The 18338-nt window shown below is 46.0% G+C and overlaps 1 protein-coding gene across 1 annotated transcript; it reads left to right on the top strand.

Moving 5' to 3' along the window:
- The first annotated feature begins 28 nt into the window (after positions 1-28).
- Positions 29-18229, top strand: LOC142033863 (uncharacterized). Its single transcript, XM_075034377.1, has 20 exons — positions 29-212; positions 298-354; positions 1917-1954; positions 3199-3339; positions 4929-4991; positions 6163-6283; positions 6672-6764; positions 7742-7902; positions 9014-9099; positions 9317-9400; positions 10601-10663; positions 10804-10881; positions 10974-11062; positions 11801-11837; positions 13109-13257; positions 13472-13534; positions 13857-13932; positions 14571-14655; positions 14834-14921; positions 15481-18229. The coding sequence occupies exons 1-20, from the start codon at positions 57-59 to the stop codon at positions 15589-15591; spliced, it is 1839 nt and encodes a 612-aa protein (XP_074890478.1). The 5' UTR covers positions 29-56; the 3' UTR covers positions 15592-18229.
- The last annotated feature ends 109 nt before the right edge of the window (positions 18230-18338 follow it).

Below are 18338 nucleotides of genomic sequence, written 5' to 3'. Positions count from 1 at the left end.
GCCCCGGTAAAGGGAGGACCCGCTGCCGCCTGGCTCGGTGGAAGGAAAGGGTCGTCATGGCGGCGTTGCTGCTGCTCTTCCTCCTCACCTTGCTCCCGGCCGCCGCTTACCTGTGCTGCGTGAGGCGGTACACGGGCAGCGCTGGGACCGTGCTGTACCGCCGGCAACCGGGCCGGGCCGAGGCGGGGGGCCGCAGCCCGCCTCGGGATCCCGTGAGCGCCGGGGAAGGGAGCGGGCGGGCGGGCTGGGCGGCGGGGAAGCGGGGCCCGGCGTTCACCTCACGCCTTTTCTCCACAGTGGGCCCCGCGGCTGTGCGGCTCCGGGCTGCGCCTCTTCGTCCATGTGGCTAATACGGTGAGTAGGGGCGAGGGGCCGGGTAAACGAGGCGGTGAAAGCCGGGGTTGCTTGGGAAATTGTAGGCGGGTTGTGGCTCTCTGCGTGCTTTCGGGTTCACCCTGTCGTCGTCCCCCCAGGGTGGGATGCTGTGGGGAGGGAGGGAGCTGGCCTCTGGTTGAGGGTGTCACGAGTGGTTTTGGGCACGGAGGGCCCGAAGCCGACATCAAATACAGAATACAGCCGCCGCCGGCTTTCCTCGGACACGAAGGGATTCGGGTCCTTCAGCCCTCTCGAGTGGGGTTTTTGGGAAGGGGCTGAAGGCAGCTGTCCTGCCATTGCTCTCCTCGGGTGGGCTTTGGCGTGCCAGCAAGCCTGCGGGTTGATTCCCGCTGGGGCTGGTGTGGAGGAGGTGCGAGTCCTGTTAGGGCAGGGTGCTGGGGGAGAAAAGCCTGCGTCCCCTTGGCGGTGAGCGCCTTGCGGCATCGTCCGCCCGAAAGCAGGTGGATTTTGTTGCTGCTGCTGCTTGGCCTTTGCTTTTGAGCCGGTGTCAAGGTTAGGCACGAAAGTCTCATTTCAACAGCGTGACCTGTTACAGAGCTTGGTGGCTGGTTGGGCTTGGAGTGAAAGCTAGCAATGGGCTGTGTTTATTTGTGAGGATACCTTGTAAGTGGCTTTCTTCCAGGATATAACAATCAGAATACCTTTTTTATCCTTTGCTTTGCAGCCGCTTCCAGTGCGTGGCCCTAGGCTTATTTCCTTTTCTGACATCCCCCTTGGAGGGGGGACATGAGATTCTCAATCTCCTACGGGACTGTGTTGTCTAAGATTAGATGTAGATTAGGAGCAATGCCTTTTCAAAAAGAGAACTGTAATTCTTATGCAATGTGTGAGGCAACGTATCATTTCTTGGATCTGGGGGTGTGAGCCTTGCTTCAGACTTTACTGTATTTGTGCATCCCTTAACATGTTTTTGAAGTCCATTGTTGAGCTATTAAGACAGGCTAGAACAAGGCTGGTCTCTTTGGGACCTCTGATGTTGCTACACTGGGAACCAAGGTATTCAAAGAGTGTTTTCAGATGTCTGCTACCATGGAGTCTCTAAATTTCTCATGCTTTTCCAAGTTGACTTGGTTTACTGCAGGAGCTCATTGAACGACAGGATTGATCCTAGCAGTGGGATGAGCAAAATAATAATAAGCTTCTACCTTATCCAATGTTTGCATAATCTCCAGAACACAAAGAAAGTAAGGGATGGGAACTATGTAGATGCCTCCTAAAAGGGTTGCAGCCTGTAGCTGCAGGCTTTCTGTGCCAAGTCGGGGATGGACAAAGGCAGGAGAGCCAGAAGAATACTCCCTTTATAATTATATAAAGGAGAGGTGGGGGGAAAGCATTTTGGGCCAATTTTGTGGCCTCAAATACAAGTATTTGTGCTATTTTTTTACTACATAGCATTGCACGCTCTCTAGGGTGCTCTGAAACTGCAGCAATTGTGAGCACATTCAGCATTCCTTGTCTAGTGAGGAAGGTGTTTGGGTCAAAGTTACTGCAAACCAATGTTTCTGCTTACTTTCTTCTAGGCTTTTGGGCAGATCTGCTTACTGCCGCTGTTAATAAGGTAAGAGTGGGGAGTTTTCTTCCCCTCCAAGTTTCTTTTGGTTTGTTTTTTTTTTTAAGGTGCTTGCATTGCATGCCACTTACAGGTTGTCTGAAATGACCTTTTCTAAGAGGGAAGCTGCATAACTTGATTGGAGAATGAGCAAGATTATTTCATAGATGTTTACTAGATTTTTTTTTTTTTAACTACTCTGGTTTGAATGGGTCTCTCTCAGAAGAAATTAACTTTTTTTCACATTCAGGCAGGTGCTGAGAAACCAAATTTGCCAGCTTGCCTCTTTGCCTTTCTGTTCCTTTGCGAAAGAGCAGTCTTTCTTTCAAAGCTTGTTGATGGGCAAATTTGCTGTGTTTACCACCAGTAGTGGTAAAAGAATAGTAGTAGTGGGGAAATGAGGACAAACATGAAGTTCAGAGTTTTTAGTATGTTCTTTTTAAAGATATTGTTTTATGTCAGCCTTTTCTCCTTCTCTCTCACTTATGTTGTTGTTTAGAAACTGTGCTTTCAAGTGTACATTGCACTGAGAGCTGCTCAGGTAAGAGGTGTCAGGAACCTTAGCCTCACACTTGGCTCACATGGTTTGCCCGTTATTTGATGGGTCAGCTATGCAGATCACAGGACGCGGAGAAATGCATTACACACAACTGGTACCTGTGAATTTTTACTTGGAGCATGGCTTTTTGAGTGAATCAAACCCAGATAAGTGTCACTGCTGTTATACAGCAGATTATTCCTTGACACCTATGACACGGTCTTGATTTCCTTGCTTTACATGTTCTAAGTCCCGGACTTGCACTGCAATCCCTGTTGTATTTGGTTGCAAATGAGCTGTGTTGAAGCAAATCACAGAAAAGTCTGAAGAGGTGCCTGTTTTAACAGGGTTAGTGCTTGAACGTATGGCTTATACTACTTTCTCCTTTTCTTTTCCTCTCCAGTCCTGTCTTTATTGGTCTGTGGGTGATATGACTAATTAAAGTGAATTGAAAGCTCTCACCATTTCTTTCCTAGTTTGGGTTTACGGAGGCTGGCTGGCCTTATGTCAAGTGGTAGGAGGCTTTGTTAAGCAATCAGAGTAGATTTGATGCTGCCTTTAGAAAAGGTGTGAGAGATTATCTTGTAACTGTTGCAACTCCCTGCTGTGAGCGCAGACTGCTAAGACAAAATGTTCTTGGGTAAGTTTCCCTGTGAACAGTCTGAAAAATTAGTCATGGTAGAGCTTGCAAACTCTAGCAGTGACTCTTTTTCAGGCTGAACAACTTCTCGCTCATGCGTTCACTTGACATTCATGAAGATCCCACGTTTATCCCAGAGGTTGCTGCGGAGGTTACAGAAGACAAGTCTGAAGCTAAAAGCACTTCGGATATTATCGAGCAGCTGATAGATGCAAGGTCAGTATGTGATAGGTAAGAGTGGAGTGGAAGAAAACGTGTTGGCACTATTATGTTAGTGGGAAGCTGTTGTTGTCAGTAATCTGGATTAAAATCGTTTTCCGCACCCACCTGCTTTACAAAACAAACAGTGCTGTCAGTCATCTTTCCTGTTGTAACTTATAAATCACTGGTAGTTACAAGCAATGTGAAGTTTCTACAAGCTTCAGGGAGTCTGTTTATTGTAGAGAGACCAAATTCTGCCCTTGCCAGGGCTCTGGTTGCACTATTAGAACAGATACACTTAGTGGTTGGCTAGTAAGTGCATACATCCCTTTAAGTGAGTTTGCAGATGTGCTGTTTCTTGCCTGCAAGGAATCTCAAAGAGAACACAGGGGTTGTGTGGAGGAGAGAAAGAACATAGGTTATAAAGACAACAATCCACAAGAAATTAGGCTTTGTTAGTGAGGTTGCTTGGATAAAAGCTGGTTCAGCTTCTTGATTGCAGCCTGTACTTGATTAAATCCCACTAGATTCCAGGCAAAATGTTACTCAGACTCGCATGTCTCGCTGTGGTCTGATGCTGAGGTGGGAGCAGCTGAGCTGCTATGAATGCTCTCCCCATCTGGTTTTGGTTCTTAGTTGTGGCCCTATCCAATAGTTACTGAAAATGTCTATGAGCTGCACTTCATCAGCGTTGCAGCGGGTGGGTTCTCTGTGTGTACCTGGGCTTTTAGCAGGACTAAGCTTCCCCCCTGCTTGAGTTCTTAAGCTAGAGCAGGGAAAAACTTTCAGCTCCTTCACTTTAGAGGGAGGGATGTATTTCCTCTAGGCATTGGTCAGGGTGAGGGCAGCCTTCTGGTTCTTGTGTGCCCAGCTCCACCAGTGATACATTGAGTATTACAGGGCAGGTTACTGGAGCCTTACCTCTTCCCTGCATAGCACATCATGGTGCCGTACGCTGTCCTATTCCAGGATATGGCTTCTAGTTTGGGTGATGATATGGAGACATCACAGGAGTAGTAATTGTAGCTAGCTCTTCAGATGATCTTACAATCATCCTGTTGTGATGAGAAATAGTCTGTTTCTTATGTGCTAGAGCCATTGACTTAGTTTTTAAGCAGTTTGCTGATGTGTATCTTTGTGTGTGCTGTATAGTGCGTTTCCCCCTCCCGCACCACACACTGTATATGCTGCTGAATATCTCTGGATCGAACTTGTGACAGAGATCCTGGGAATAGGTTTATGAGTATATTCTAGCTATTCTGTAATGTTGCAGTGGTGAGTAGCAAATGTAAACCTGGAATAAGTTTTGAACAGTTTAATAACTGCTGTGTTGCAGTAGAAATATGAAGCAACTAGAACATGTCAGCAAGACTGACCCCATATTTCTTTGGCACCCTTAGTGTACCTGGTGTCTGGTATGTGTGCAAGGAGTCTGACAGAGTGCGAGCTGAAATCCATAGGCTAGCGGTCCAAACAGTGACCAGCAGGTTTACTGTGACTGAGTGATGCCCAAACCTGCATTGGACTGTGATGCTGAAGTCTACAGGTCTAAACAGAGGTGGCTTTGATGGTTCACAATTGCCCTTTTAATTCTTTCTTTGCAGGTCTGATTCTGCTAGTGATGGGTTTAGCTTCAAAGGGATCAAAGACTACCTGGACTGCTACCAGTAGGTGAAATTATGGTCTGGAAGCAACCTGTCTCGCATGTTCCCCTGCTGTGGGCTAGTACTGTTCCACAAGCTCTCAGGCATCTCTTTGTTAGGATTGTCCTTGAGGCACCAACGTTTAGTGCCACCCTCTGTAGTCCTTTCCCCCTAATAGAATAATGAAGGAAAGCCAACTGGGAGAGCTGGCGCAACTTTTACAAGCCCTGCAAGGATATTTAATTGCTGCTTTCCTTGGCTTATTGTCAGTCTTCAAGGTACACAGAAATCTCTCCCAGTGTTTACCCAGACATGTGAGTGACAAGGAGAGGAAGGTTCATCTGGATGATGTGAGTTGCACATACTGTAGGTCTCTGAAGAATCCCTTAGTTCCCCAGCTGCTTGTGCTCCTGGGAGCAGTTTCCCTGCTTTCACCCAGTAAGCGTGTCCAGCTTGGAAAGAGCTGGAAGCACATCCCTGACTGTGAGGTTTTGTGAACTGTTGGCTGCTCAGTAACTCTGGGACAGCTCAGCTGCCTCTGGGACATGTGCCAGGTGTGGAATGCTCAGATAAATCCTCTTGTCCTCCTGGCCTTTGTTCGTCAAGGACAACCTCTGCCAGCAGGCTGTGGCCTTGGAGCAAAAGGCTGACACTGCAGTCTGGTGTTATAGGTGCATCCTGACTGTGAGGCTTTTGTGTCAGCCAGAGGTAGATGTGTTTGTGGTGTAACTTAGCCTTTTGCCAGGAGGGAGGGAAGGCCTGTTTGTTGAAAGGGAGTTATGATGGTACTGCTGGGAGCCCCTTCTCTGTAATGGAAGGCTTGTATAAAGGGGGCTGGCCTCTTGGTCTCAGCTCATGATACGGGGAGTTTCATAGCCTCAGGCTTTCAGGAGCTTGAGGACTCTTCTTAAAGCTGTCAGCTGTCCTTCCCTGTTTATCTGGGTAACTCTCCTAGCTCCTGCCCCTACTTTAAGGGTTGGGGGTGTGCTGTGTAGGCAAATTCTCCCCTTAAGGAAGGGAGTGTCCTGTCTTGATGGTGTCAGCTGTGTTGAAATTGTCACCACACACAGATTCTTATCTAGTTCTTACTTACAGCTGTGACAGCTGCCATCTTGCTTCATGAGAGACAAAACCTGTGTGTTGGTGTGGTGTGTGGGCGTCTTGTAACAAGGTCCCAACTTCTCCTGTCCTGTAGGAGTGGGAAGCTGACGCCATCTCAGGTAGCGAAGAACATCATTGCCATGTTGGAGGACTGCGACAAATCCACGCCCCCACTCAGAGCGATAGTGCAATGGGACCAGGAGCAAATAATGCTGGTAATGTCTGCCTCTGGTAGAAAACAAGCCGAGGCTCTTCTGCTGATATATTGCACAGAATAATATGTACGCTTTTCCTCCCTCCTTGTGTAGACGACTACAAACAAGTTTGCTTTCCTTCCTGCAAAGAGAGGTAGCATTAAAGCAATCTGTTTCCTGCTGGATGACTATGTTTAAAATGGGACTTGTGTGCTTATGTGGCATCCGTTAGCATAGATGCTTCCAAGTAGTAGTTTCCCATCAGCATATGGTGGAAGGAGAAAGAAACTTTTATAGTTTGGCTTAGTAGCAGCCTGACAAAACTGTTTTTTGTATCTGTTCTGATACTGGTAATGACCTTCAGCTCAACTAAATATATATAACATACACTTTTTTTTTCTCTGTGCAGATGGCTGAGGCCTCCACTGCTCGTTACAGAAATAAGCATACGCTGTCTTATCTGGATGGCATCCCAGTGTGTCTGAAAGAAGAGTTCAAAGTGGTGAGTTTCCTTGTCTAGCTGTCGGTTCATGCTGCAGGTGGTCAACCTAGACAACTCACTGTGACAAGGTTTTAAGGCCAACTCCTCAGCAGAAGCCTGAGAATATGTTTGTAATAAGGGGTAGTATGTGGGTTTGTAATGAGTAGGATTAACAAGTTTTGCCAGGTGAAGACAGATGTTGGATACAACAGACGTGTTCTGTAACTTGTACTGATCTCTTTAATCCATGGGGAGTAGAGGGTGGGGGTGAGAAACAGTCCCTCTTGTGGTGAAATGAGAATGTATAAAAGCATCTGTAGCAGTGGGTATAACTGTATTTCTCAGGCACTGACTCTGCTCCACTGGCAAAGCATCCCTCTCTCCTTACCTTAAAGGACATGTGTCAGAAATATGCAAGTTACTTTGAAAAGCCCCACTCACAAGGAGTTTTGCCTGTGGCCAAACAACAGTTACCATTAAATACTCCTGGCAGTACAGTCAAGCTGTCATAGGCTCTGCAGAGACCTACCCATAGGGTGGGAGTCCTGTTTATGTACAGATTCTTCCATTGCTGCCTCAAAGTGAAGAATACTTAGCATACCCTGAAAATGAGTCCATCTGGTATTTTGGCATTCATCTAATCTTGGTGCCTTGCTTCAAAACACTGCAGATCTGAAACGCTGCAGCTCTGTCTGTAGAAAAATTGAAAAGAGAGCTGCAGGGAGGCAGACTTTTTGACCATCTACATGTTTCTGCTCCTTTGTATCATGGTATTAAAAGGACTCCTCTGCATGGGAGAAGGACCAAATATTGAAGGGTTAAGTGTCTCTCCAACACAGGACAAGTTAAAGAGTGAAGCTTCCTAGCCCTTACTTACTTCTGTGGGTCCTAATGTCTGGGATCTGTTGTGGAGTTGAAGTGTGCACGTGGAGCGTGCACATCTGCCTGCCTACCTTGCCAGGGTTTTAGGATGAGTAATAAGGTGTCTTCTTGCTAAGGTACCTTACCATCACCGAGTGGGAACAGTGTATCTTGGGACGGAGCCCGAAACAGAAGATGCTACTGTGACCAAGAAGCTGCGAGAGGCTGGGGCTATCATTATTGGGGTCTCAAACATGCACGAACTAGGGACTGGAACAACTGGATGCAACCCCAATAGGTAAAAATCCCTTTCCCCTCTCTTTCCCCTGGTCTAGAAGTACCTAAAAGTCTGTCCAGAACTGACAGGGAAGGGTACAAAAATAGAGCAAGCATGTGAGAATAAAACTGATGGAGACATCTTGTGCAGGGAGAACCCCGGGGGTATGAAAACCCAGCATTGTATATTTGAGGGTCAGAGTAGTCGTGGAAGCCTGAAGGCTCCTGAAACCAAAGGAAGGAGGGGATCCAAGTGGCTTCTGCTGAGTAAGGAACTTGGTTTGCTGGGCCCTATAGGCCTGGAGGTGTGAATGTTTACAGGATGAGTGGTAGACAAAAGCGGTGACAGAAAACAAATAAATAGTAAGCTAATGCTCAGTCACAGTAGTGGCTGAAGGCCCAGAACAGTGAGAAAAAGTACAGTCATCTCAGGAGAACATAGTAATTTTATTTCCTAGCTAAACCAGGCTCACTGGAATTTGCTTTACTGTTGTAAATTCTCCAGCTATAACCAAGCTGAGAACTGCTATTCCAGACCTGTGGTCCTCACAACCTTGATAAGCCATGTGTAGAGCCACGCTTTGTGCCTGTGCAGCTGGATAGAACTGGGGCTCCCCCTCAGCTGCAACAACGTGCCAGGGCATTTCCTCACTGTGTGAGGTCAGTTGGATACCCTGCCACCTGGCAGGTCTCTTTGGTGTCTGGGGACTGTGGTCAGACTGGAGACACTGGGAGCTGCTGCTCTGGGATAAAGGGCAGAGCTGGGGATGCTGACTTGCTTGTCTGTAAGAATTGCTGGCCACCGACTGCTCCACCTTTTGGAGTTGCATAATGCACCGTGGCATGCAGTAACGGCACAGTGCTGTCACAGACAGAAGAGCTGGAGTGGCGTCCTTTCTCTTGCTTTGAGTCTGTCTCTTTTGGGTAGGCTGCTTATGGTAACAAGAGATTGGACTCTGAGGCAGAAGTCTTTTTTGCATCTTGTTTTCTACGGACATAGCACTATCTGGAATTTAATGGTATCTCTTTACTAAGAGATCAGAATCCCTGAGCTGTGTTTCTGGATCTTTTCCTGCCCTGTACTGCACATGGTCCTTCCTATGAAAAAATTCAACACTATTTGTCTGCTTCAGGTACCACAAGATCCCTAGGAATCCCTACAAGCCTAACCACTTCCCAGGTGGGAGCTCCAGTGGGTCAGCAGCAGCTGTAGCAGCAGGTAGGTGGTCCTAAATGGAGTTCAGGGGTGGTGGGAGGAAGGTCCTGAGCCAAAGTACCTTAGGCATTTGGTTTTTATGAGGGGGTTTAGAAGCTGAAAGGAACTCCTAGCTGAACAGAGCACTCTGTGTGCTGTCTTGGCTACAGCTGCTGGTAGAATGGATAGGGCAACACGATGTCTCTCTGATCACAAGCCAACATGTGGGGTTTTTTTGTAGGTCTCTGCCCAGTGGCTATTGGCACAGATGGAGGTGGCTCCGTGAGGATTCCTGCTTCGTTCTGTGGTGTGGTGGGCCTGAAAGGTAGAGCCCTTTAATCGTGGAGGGGATGTGTGTCTTGTTTGCTGTGTCACATAGAATGCCACAAACAAGTCAGGCATAGTCCATTAATTCCTGTCAAGCAAAACTTGTCTAACACCCTGAGAGTCACGTGGGTTGCACTGACAGAGTGGAAGTATTTTCAGTACCAGGTATTGAACAGATGTGCAAAAAAACCCTAACTTACTTGAGTCAACTGCTAAATAAAACGTGCTGCTTTTCTTTCTACCTACTGGTCCCTCTTCAATCTTGCTTCTTTGCTGGGACGTGTTCCCAACATAGTTGGGCATCTGTAGTGAGCTGGTGAAAAGCATCTCCACCCACGATGGTTCGCCATCATCCCAATTATACGGAGAGGCTGATGCTGCTCAGATTTGTATCTGGTAAGTTAAACCTGGTAATAGGCTTGTATGAAACCAGGATGTAGCCATTCCCTCTTATCTCAGTATTACAAGAAGTAGCAATGCAGTTTTTGCAGTAAGAATGTAATCAAGTAGAATGTGCAGAGGACATAAGAAGTGCACAGGGCAGTGTCTACAGTGTGGAAGGTGGCAAGGCAGGATTGTCACTTGGAAGAGATGCTGGCTTTTGAGAATGGTTTATCATTCCAAAGGATCTCAGCTGCTTCATCTGAGAGCAGATACTCAGCCCCTTTTTCCATCCTTCACATGTGATCAACTTGATTAATCTTGATTCACCTGAGGAAGATGATAATGATGATGACAAAAATGAAACTGGTCAGAAAGGTGATACAAGTACTCACAGAAGACAACTGGTGTAGGCATGAAGTCTCACTGGCAAAGTGTGTGAGATCTCCCAGGGGGTGGCATCTCCCCACTGTTGATAATCCTGCTCCTGTGTCTCCATCCTCCATACCATATGCTGCTTCTGCATATTTAAATGCATGTATTTCAAAACGTCCCTGCAAATATTTCCCCTCAACTAAATAATTTCTTATGGGGGAAAACAGTTTCACTGTTGAATGCATCTGTTTCACTGATGAGACAGATCGTGGTCAGCAGAATAGGGTACTGAAAGATGAGCGACTGGTCTCTGAAATGGCAAACATAAAAGTAACTGGCACAGGGGTATGTTGCTTACTGACTGGGTGCACCAGAGCCATCTAGGTCAGATCTTGCCAGCGACTGCTGATATCTAGCTAAATGCCCATTTCTTTTTCTCTAGGTACGTTTGGGCGCATCAGTTGTCAAGGCAGCTTGCCACTCTCCTACTCCACAGTCAGCGTAGGTAAGAGGACTTGTGCTCCACTTCAGGGACCTTGCTGTGTGGTGGTCTCATAGGGGTGGCAACATGGCCTGCAAAAGACCTTGGGAGGAAGGTACTATTTACCCCTCGTCAGATTTTTACAACTGATCTCTCTTTTACAGGCCCTATCTGTACCTCAGTGGCAGATGCAGCCATTGTTTACAGTATCCTTGCTGAGCCAGATCCGCTCTATCCATATGGTAGGTGAGCCTGCTCCCTCCCTGAGCCCAGGTGCTTTGCCTTCCTAGAGGCATCCTAGATAAAAGGAGGAACTCTTGTTTGTTCCCTGCAGGACTAAAACAGCCCAAAGCAACCCTATCTGGTATGTGTGCTCCTGACCTGAAAGGCTTAAAACTGGGAGTGGACTGGACGTTTTTTAAGGTGCCTGTTCTATCTCTCTCTTTCCACTGCTTTGCAAAATCAGATTCTAAAGGAATTCAGTGCATTCACTGTTCTCTTGCCTGCTATCATTAGAGCTTCTCATATATAGTCCTATAATTGGAAGAGAATATAGCCTGGTTGAAAACATCTACAGGGATAGATTTTTTTTCCCTAAGGCAGCCTTTTGAGTAAGTCTGTTGGAGGCATGAGGAAAGGTAACAACTGTACAGTTGATGGCAGTATGCTTCCTCATACTGCTGTTTCTATTGGAAGCAATGCTTCTGAACTGATTACAAAAGACAGTTTAAAATCAAACGAGGAAAATTAATTTATCCATTTGTTGATGATGCTGTAACTGCTGAGTGGTATTTCATCATTCCAATGTAGAAACTGGGCTTGCAAGCTAGTACCGCTTGGCAATTGTAATGCAACCCCACAAACGTGCTCAGAATTTCTTCCCTGGAGAAAAACAAGGACTCTTTCTGGCTCTGCCCCAGTGCAGAGGAGGAATATCCTCTCCTCTGGAAAAGACAACCTTCTCTTTTCTTTAGCGGTATGACCTGCAAGCTCTTCTTTTGGAGTAGGTGGCCTAAGGCAGTCCTGGAGGGCTGTGTTTCACTACCATTAGGGACAGGAACAAGGAAAGCTCCATGAGGACCAAAGTCCTGGTGAGTGTGCTCACCAAGGAGAGGAGAGCAGTTACTAAAGTCTACTTAGTTCTTTCCTCTTATTCTCTAGGCATGTGATGCTGAAGTCCTGTCCATCTGTGAGAAAGGTAAAGAGGAAAAGTCTGTAAGTCTCTTATTCTGCGTGATGTCATGGTATCACTTGGTGCTCCTCTTATGTATGCATTAAAAAGATCTCGCCTGAAGTCCTTAAAGGCAGATGCTTAAAGAGGTCTGGCTGGACAAACAGCAGTAGCTTTGTATTGGGGAAGCCCTCCTGACTGCTGAGGGTTAAAAAGCTCTGCAGTTGTAGGCTTGGTGGGTTACAATGGAAGAATGCAGTCCAGTGTGCTAAGCCTCTGTCTGTATAAAGACAGATCTGTGTTCAGTAATACTTACTGTGCAAGCTTTAATGGTAAAAGACTTCTAAGGGAGGGACTTGTTTCACAATATAATGTTCAGTAGGAAAGACAAGGCTAGATCTTTGTGATGTATCCAGTCCTCTGGTATTTCCTTGAAATCAGCCAAATGGTGCCTTTAAGGTGGCTTTGTCAGATTTTAGACTAAGAAAAATTGACCCTGGTGAGTGCTTGGGGCTGGGGCAGAAAGACTCTACAATGCCTGGTATAGTAGTTGGCCTCCTATGCACTGGAGCAGAGATAGTTCATGTTATTCTGGCTGTTTGCCTGGATTTTCTTCAGCCTCCTTATTTCCACAGACACTCACGCTTATACATGTGTAGAGTTTTCTTACGAGAGATGCACCATAAGCCAGTGAAACAGGCAAGCTTGGGTATTTATGAAGAAGCTGGGGTCAAACAAAGAAGGGGATTCTTTTCAGACAGCAAAAGATTCACTTATCCCAAAGTCTTGGTGTTCAGCCTTGCTAAAGTGCATCAGGATTTAGTGAACCTGTACTGTTGACCTGGTCTCTTGAGTATCCCCCGAGTTCTCTACTGTTATGGTTCAGAAGAGGCTTTGAATGGGAATCTCATGATGCTAAATAATCACTTCATGCTGATAGAATACTGGTCAAGTCAAATGTGTGGGGAAGCATTGTCTGTCTACCTTTACTCTTTGGGTTAACTGGGGGGGCTAGAGGGAGGAGATGAACATGCTAGAAATGTAGCAGTTAAGTTAGGAACTGGTCTGCAAGTCCCTATCCCTGCCCTGTTGGAATACTGAGATCTAGCTAGACTGAAGGCATTTACCTACGAGAAGCAGCTGCAGCAGTCTGCATGGCACATGATGCACTGAAGATGCTGGCTTTGTAATGGCCTGTGGGGTCTCTTAGCTTCTCAAGGGGGTGGGGATTTGCAGCCCTTCTATAAAGTTTGGTGAACTCAGGGATGCTATCTGTGCTTTACCTGTTCTGTACACAGCTGTGGAGCACTTGCAGAGTTTGGGAGCCAGTGTGGTTGACGTGTCTCTTCCAGAGATGGAGGAAGTGCGAGTAGCACATGTAATCTGCATTCTCAGTGAGATGAGGGATTTCCTGCAACCTGACTTCAATAAACACTTCCACGAAATGGTAAGTACCAGCAGCTTGGATCAGTGCCAGTAGTTGTCCCAGCTGATACAGAACAAGTGTCACATCAGTGAGAAACCTGAGGCTCTCCTGCTTTTTGTATGACGAACCACCCGTTGGATGACTACTGATACAGGAGAGCAGACCTGGAAGACCTCCTGGGCTGTCACACTCAGTTTCTTGCAAGCAGAGCCATGATCGATGTTTTCTCTTTCAGAATTTGGACACTCGGGCTAACCTGGCCTTGGCTTCCCAGTTCACAGCTCTGGATTACATTACGGTAAGGAACATACTGTGGTGAAGGCTGAAGGGAGGCACCTAGTGAAATTGTAAAGGTGAGGTAGAGGATTCTCTTAACCTCCCCATACATTCCAAAAGGTATGATCCAGCTGTACTGCCCTCTCCTGTGAAAACATGCTGAATGGTGGGGCACCACAGAGGACATGCCACCTGGAGTGGTGTCCTGCGCCTTGATTCCAAACCGCAGCAATTGTGTCGTCTTTTGCAAAGGCATAGGTTCTGATGGGCAGAGTCCGTCGTCATCAAACATGAGCCTTGTGAACCAAGAGGGCCTGGTCAGACAGTAGTCTCTCTGCTTGCAGGCAAATCGACAGAGAACTCGGAGCATGAGATTTTTGCAAGAGATCTTCACCACTGTGAACTGTATCCTTACACCAGGTATTGGCAGCCTTGGCCAAAGAGCTGGTCCCCAACAGCTCTGTGGTGCATTTTAAGAACAGTCACTCCAGTAACTTTCCCTTCCCAATTTTAAGAGCATGACTTTTTGCAAAGACTTTGCTGTGCCTCAAGCCTTTAGAAGAAAATGCAGCCTGGTTAGACTGCTGTGTATTTCTAGACTTACTGCCTATATCCATGGCCATGAGAAACTCCTTGGTACTTGAAACAGGAGCTGCAGAGCCAGCACGTTTACACTGGAGGGACTGGACATCTATTTATGTATGAAGATGTTCTTGCTCTAAATAGAAACTAACTGCTTAATTCATAAATCCCAGCAAATTGATTGTGTTCCAGGGGCGTGAGTTTGCATCACCAATGTATATCAAACATGTGGCTTTAATGAACTGAGCTGTTCCTTGAAGACTGCCCACTGCCTGACTCTTCCTTTGCTCTTTAAGCACTGGATCAGGTTGCCCAGAGAGGCTGTGGAATCTCCGTCCCTGGGGATATTCAAAAGCCATCTGGACATGGTCCGGGGCAACCTGCTCTAGCTGACTGTCCTTGAGACAGAGGGTTAGACAAGATGACCTCCTGAGGTCCCTTTCGATCATCTCAATCATTCTGTGATTCCTCCACAGCTGTTGCTTCTACTGCCCCAAGAATCTATGAATCTGACCTCTTGACTGGGAGCAGCGATTCATCATTCACAGTCCGGTCCATGAGGTAAGAAGAGTGCTGCTTGCACTACGGAAGCAAAAGTTTGGGAACAGCTGGAGACTAGCTGTACTAACTGAAGGAGAGACTGTAGAGCAGGAGAGATTGATCCTAGCTGTCTCTCCCAAAAAAGGATGACTTTACTGCTGTCCTAGGGCAGGAATGCTGATGACAGCTTTTCCCCCAGGTTCATGCAGCTTGGTAACTTCACTGGGATTCCATGCCTTGTGGTCCCTGTTGGATATTCTACTGCTGGGCTTCCTATCAGCTTCCAGGTGAGTATTGGCTCTTTGTGAATGCTGGGTCACAAAATCCCCAGCTGGCTTTGTCCTGAATCACTATAACCACATTCGTGCTGTTTGACACAGCACACTCGAGGAGTTGGCAGGTACTGGTAATAAAGTTTTAAGTTGCGGGTGAAGAGACTTGCCTCAGAGTAACACTCCTGAATGGCAGAGGGACTCTTCAGGTATCTGGGAGATAGCTTTCTCTGTCTCCCTGTCTACTTGCATCAGTACCCACTATGTCACTACTCTTTCCTCTCTTTTCCTTATTTCTCAGTTCTGTAACTTCTTTAAGTCCTTCCTTGCTCTCCTCCCTCTTGAAATGGGTCTCATGTAAATTAAAGGTCTGTGTCTTTTAAGTCATACAGCTGCCTTTATCCCAATTGCACTGATGCCACACTTACCGGGGTAAAAGGGGAAAGCATGTGTCCTTTTGATGCTGTTGCGGGGGGGGGGAAATTAGTTTTGCAGGGCTTTGCTGAGCATCTGTATGTGATGATGCTACTTTTCTCTTTTTTTTTTCCCTTTTCTTTCTCTCATCTTCTCCCAGGTCATGGCAAAATGGTGGGATGAAGCTGTTCTTCTGAGAATTGGCCTGAAGCTAGAGCAGTTTCGTTACCAGACAAAAAAACCATCCATTTATTATGACATCCTCGCATGATAGAGTGGCTAAGATAGGGACTAATTTTATTTTTTTTTCCTAGTCTGAGCTGACCAAGTATTAGAGTGGACTTGTTTTCAATGTTCATCTGAATAAGGCTTAGTAGCAGCCCCATTTGAGGAATGGGGAGGAACACTGATCTAAGCAGCCACTGATGCTAAGCAGGCATCCCTTCTGCTCCCTGTTCATTACTGGATGGCCCAGTTTATATTGGGGAGACCAACTGTGCTAGCTATTTCCTTGCTGTGTTTTCACCAATAGGGGAAGCTGCAACTATCTTCTGTGACTTCTTTCTGTGTAGCGGTCCTGTGTAAACATGGAAGACAGCCGCATCTACAAGACTGTATGCGGGCAGTTCATACTACTGTGCATGGAAAGGTACAATCCTAGCCCTTAAACCTCACAGAGCTCCTCCTGCTCCAGGATATAACAAAGGTACTATTTTGAAGGGGAGAGGCAGCTTCCCTTAAGAAATAATGCCTAGCTCCCTTGGAAGGAGAAGGATCTTAACACACCTGCCAATTAGGTAGCGTGTGTTGTGGCCCCTTACTTAGTCCCTCAGAGCAAAATAGAAAGCCTAGAGCTATGGAAGTGTCACTGTGCTTCTGTCCCTTGCGCTGCAAACAGTGTAAGGTCAGTCTAAACGTTGCACGAAGTCTGGTTGTGCTCATGAGTAGTCCTTCCTACCTTCAGCCTTACATGCAAGGGGAGGAAAAAGCACAGCATGAACCTTCATCAACTCTGTGACCCAAAGCCCTGGTTCAGGGTTCTGGCTTTCTGTTGCACATCTCTATTTCCCCAGCTAAGTCTTGGAGAGCCTCTTTTCTCCCACTGGTTGCTTAAGTATAAGCCTACTATCATTTAGGTGTGTAAATGGAAGAAATTATCTGGTAATGCTGTGAAGTATTGCTTAAGGGGTGCTAAGACAGCTATTACAAACAGGTGAAATTTGTGTGGTACTGAAAGTAGGAAATGCTACTGAGCTACTGCAAGAGCTCAGGGACACCTTATTGCGGCCTTTCAGTACTTAAAGGGGGCCTATAAGAAAGATGGGGACAAGCTTTTTAGTAAGGCCTGTTGTGATAGGACAAGGGGTAATGGTTTTAAACTAAAAGAGGGTAGATTTAGACTAGATATAAGGACAAAATTTTTTGGTGAAACACTGGAACAGGTTGCCCATCCCTGGAAACATTCAAGGTCGGATTGGATGGGGCTCTGAGCAACCCAATTTTGTTGAAGATGTCCCTGCTCACTGCAGAGGGCTTGGACTAGATGACCTTGAATGAAAGAATGAAAGATCCATTCCAACCCAAACTATTCTATGATTCCAAGAGTTGAAGCTGGGTGCAAGAAAGGTGTTGCACAAAGCCATGTGCAGCAGAGAGCCTGCTTCTTATCCCAAATATGCTTCCTGAAGCAATCAAGGTAGAATTAAGACACGCATTAAAGGTGAGGGTATACTACATAAAGCATGACATTACAAGAGGAAAAGCTAGAGAAGACTATACTCCTACAAGAATAGGCTCTAAGCCACAGTACTGTGTTTTGCTAGAAGGCCCCTGACTGTAAACTGCCAAGTACCTGTGTCCTGCCAGCAGCACTAGGGCCACATGAAAGATAAGAAAAGGCCTAGGAGTAACTAAAGCTAAGCATTTGTGTTTGTTTTGGAGTAGCTTGGGGTTAATGCTCAGAGGCATCTCCTGTTGCCTACCTCATCAAGTATCCTGGGCTTGCAGGCTGCTGGAGAAGCTGTCTTACAGACAGGAGCAGAGAAGATCGCTGTATTCTTAGCTTGGAAGGACAGAAGGAACAGAAAGTAGTTGCAGTTTCTCCCAAACTCTGTATAGTTTGGGGTCATTCCCCCCCCCCCATACATACCCACTCTTTAAAGAGAGCTAGCACTTTAGCCATTAGTAAAGTTAAGTCAGATGGCATCTGAATGGAAGAATGTTGCATTACTGTGTCCTCCTTAATTACTTGAGTTAAAGCATGAACTCCTACCATCAGCTGTCACCAGCATACACAGTTAAATTAATTATATGGTTGATAACTGTCTCTTATCTTCAACTTTTCTATGTGATACTGCCACAACTTTTTTCACTAGATTCTAGTATAGTTCAGCTTTATGAAGCGCAGTTTAAAAGCAAAGTATTTCCTATATTACTAATGATAAGTTATTAAACTCTATCAACATACCTTAGAGTGAAACACCACTGAAATGCATTGTATAGCAATAAGAGAGTTGGTAAGTGTTTGACAAGAATAAATTTCTGCCAGGAACATTACTGCTTGAAGGAAATGGTTGAATGTTCCCTAATTTAATGCTATTACTCAAGGGATTAGAGATAGATGTTTAAAATAATCAATTACCATCCTGCTAGATGATGCTATTTATTTCAAAAATCTTCCTAAATAATACACTACCTTGAAATTATAAATTTCAATCTTTAGTTCATCCTCTGGGTAGAGTGAGGGAGCTCAAGTTACTAGGAGGCTAAATAGCAGCTAAAGTAAAGTTTATTTTTTAAAAATAATACTTTCATCCTGATACCAGTGGGAAGAAGGAGGAACTGAGAGCTTTTACTGACTGACAGTAACTTAGCCTGTCTCTCCGCACACTGCTTCCTCCCTTCCCCTAAACCAGTATCACATCAGTGCACATTTCCAGTGCAAGACTTCCCTGGTATTGAGGTTACTAAGATAAACTTTACTCATCCTGGTGAAAGGCCCCTGTGTTTCCTTTCTTC

This window comes from Buteo buteo, chromosome 8 (assembly GCF_964188355.1).
Source record: "Buteo buteo chromosome 8, bButBut1.hap1.1, whole genome shotgun sequence".
Lineage (NCBI taxonomy): Eukaryota > Metazoa > Chordata > Aves > Accipitriformes > Accipitridae > Buteo > Buteo buteo.
Note: the sequence above shows the minus strand (reverse complement) of the source record. Positions and strands in the feature narration are given on the sequence as shown.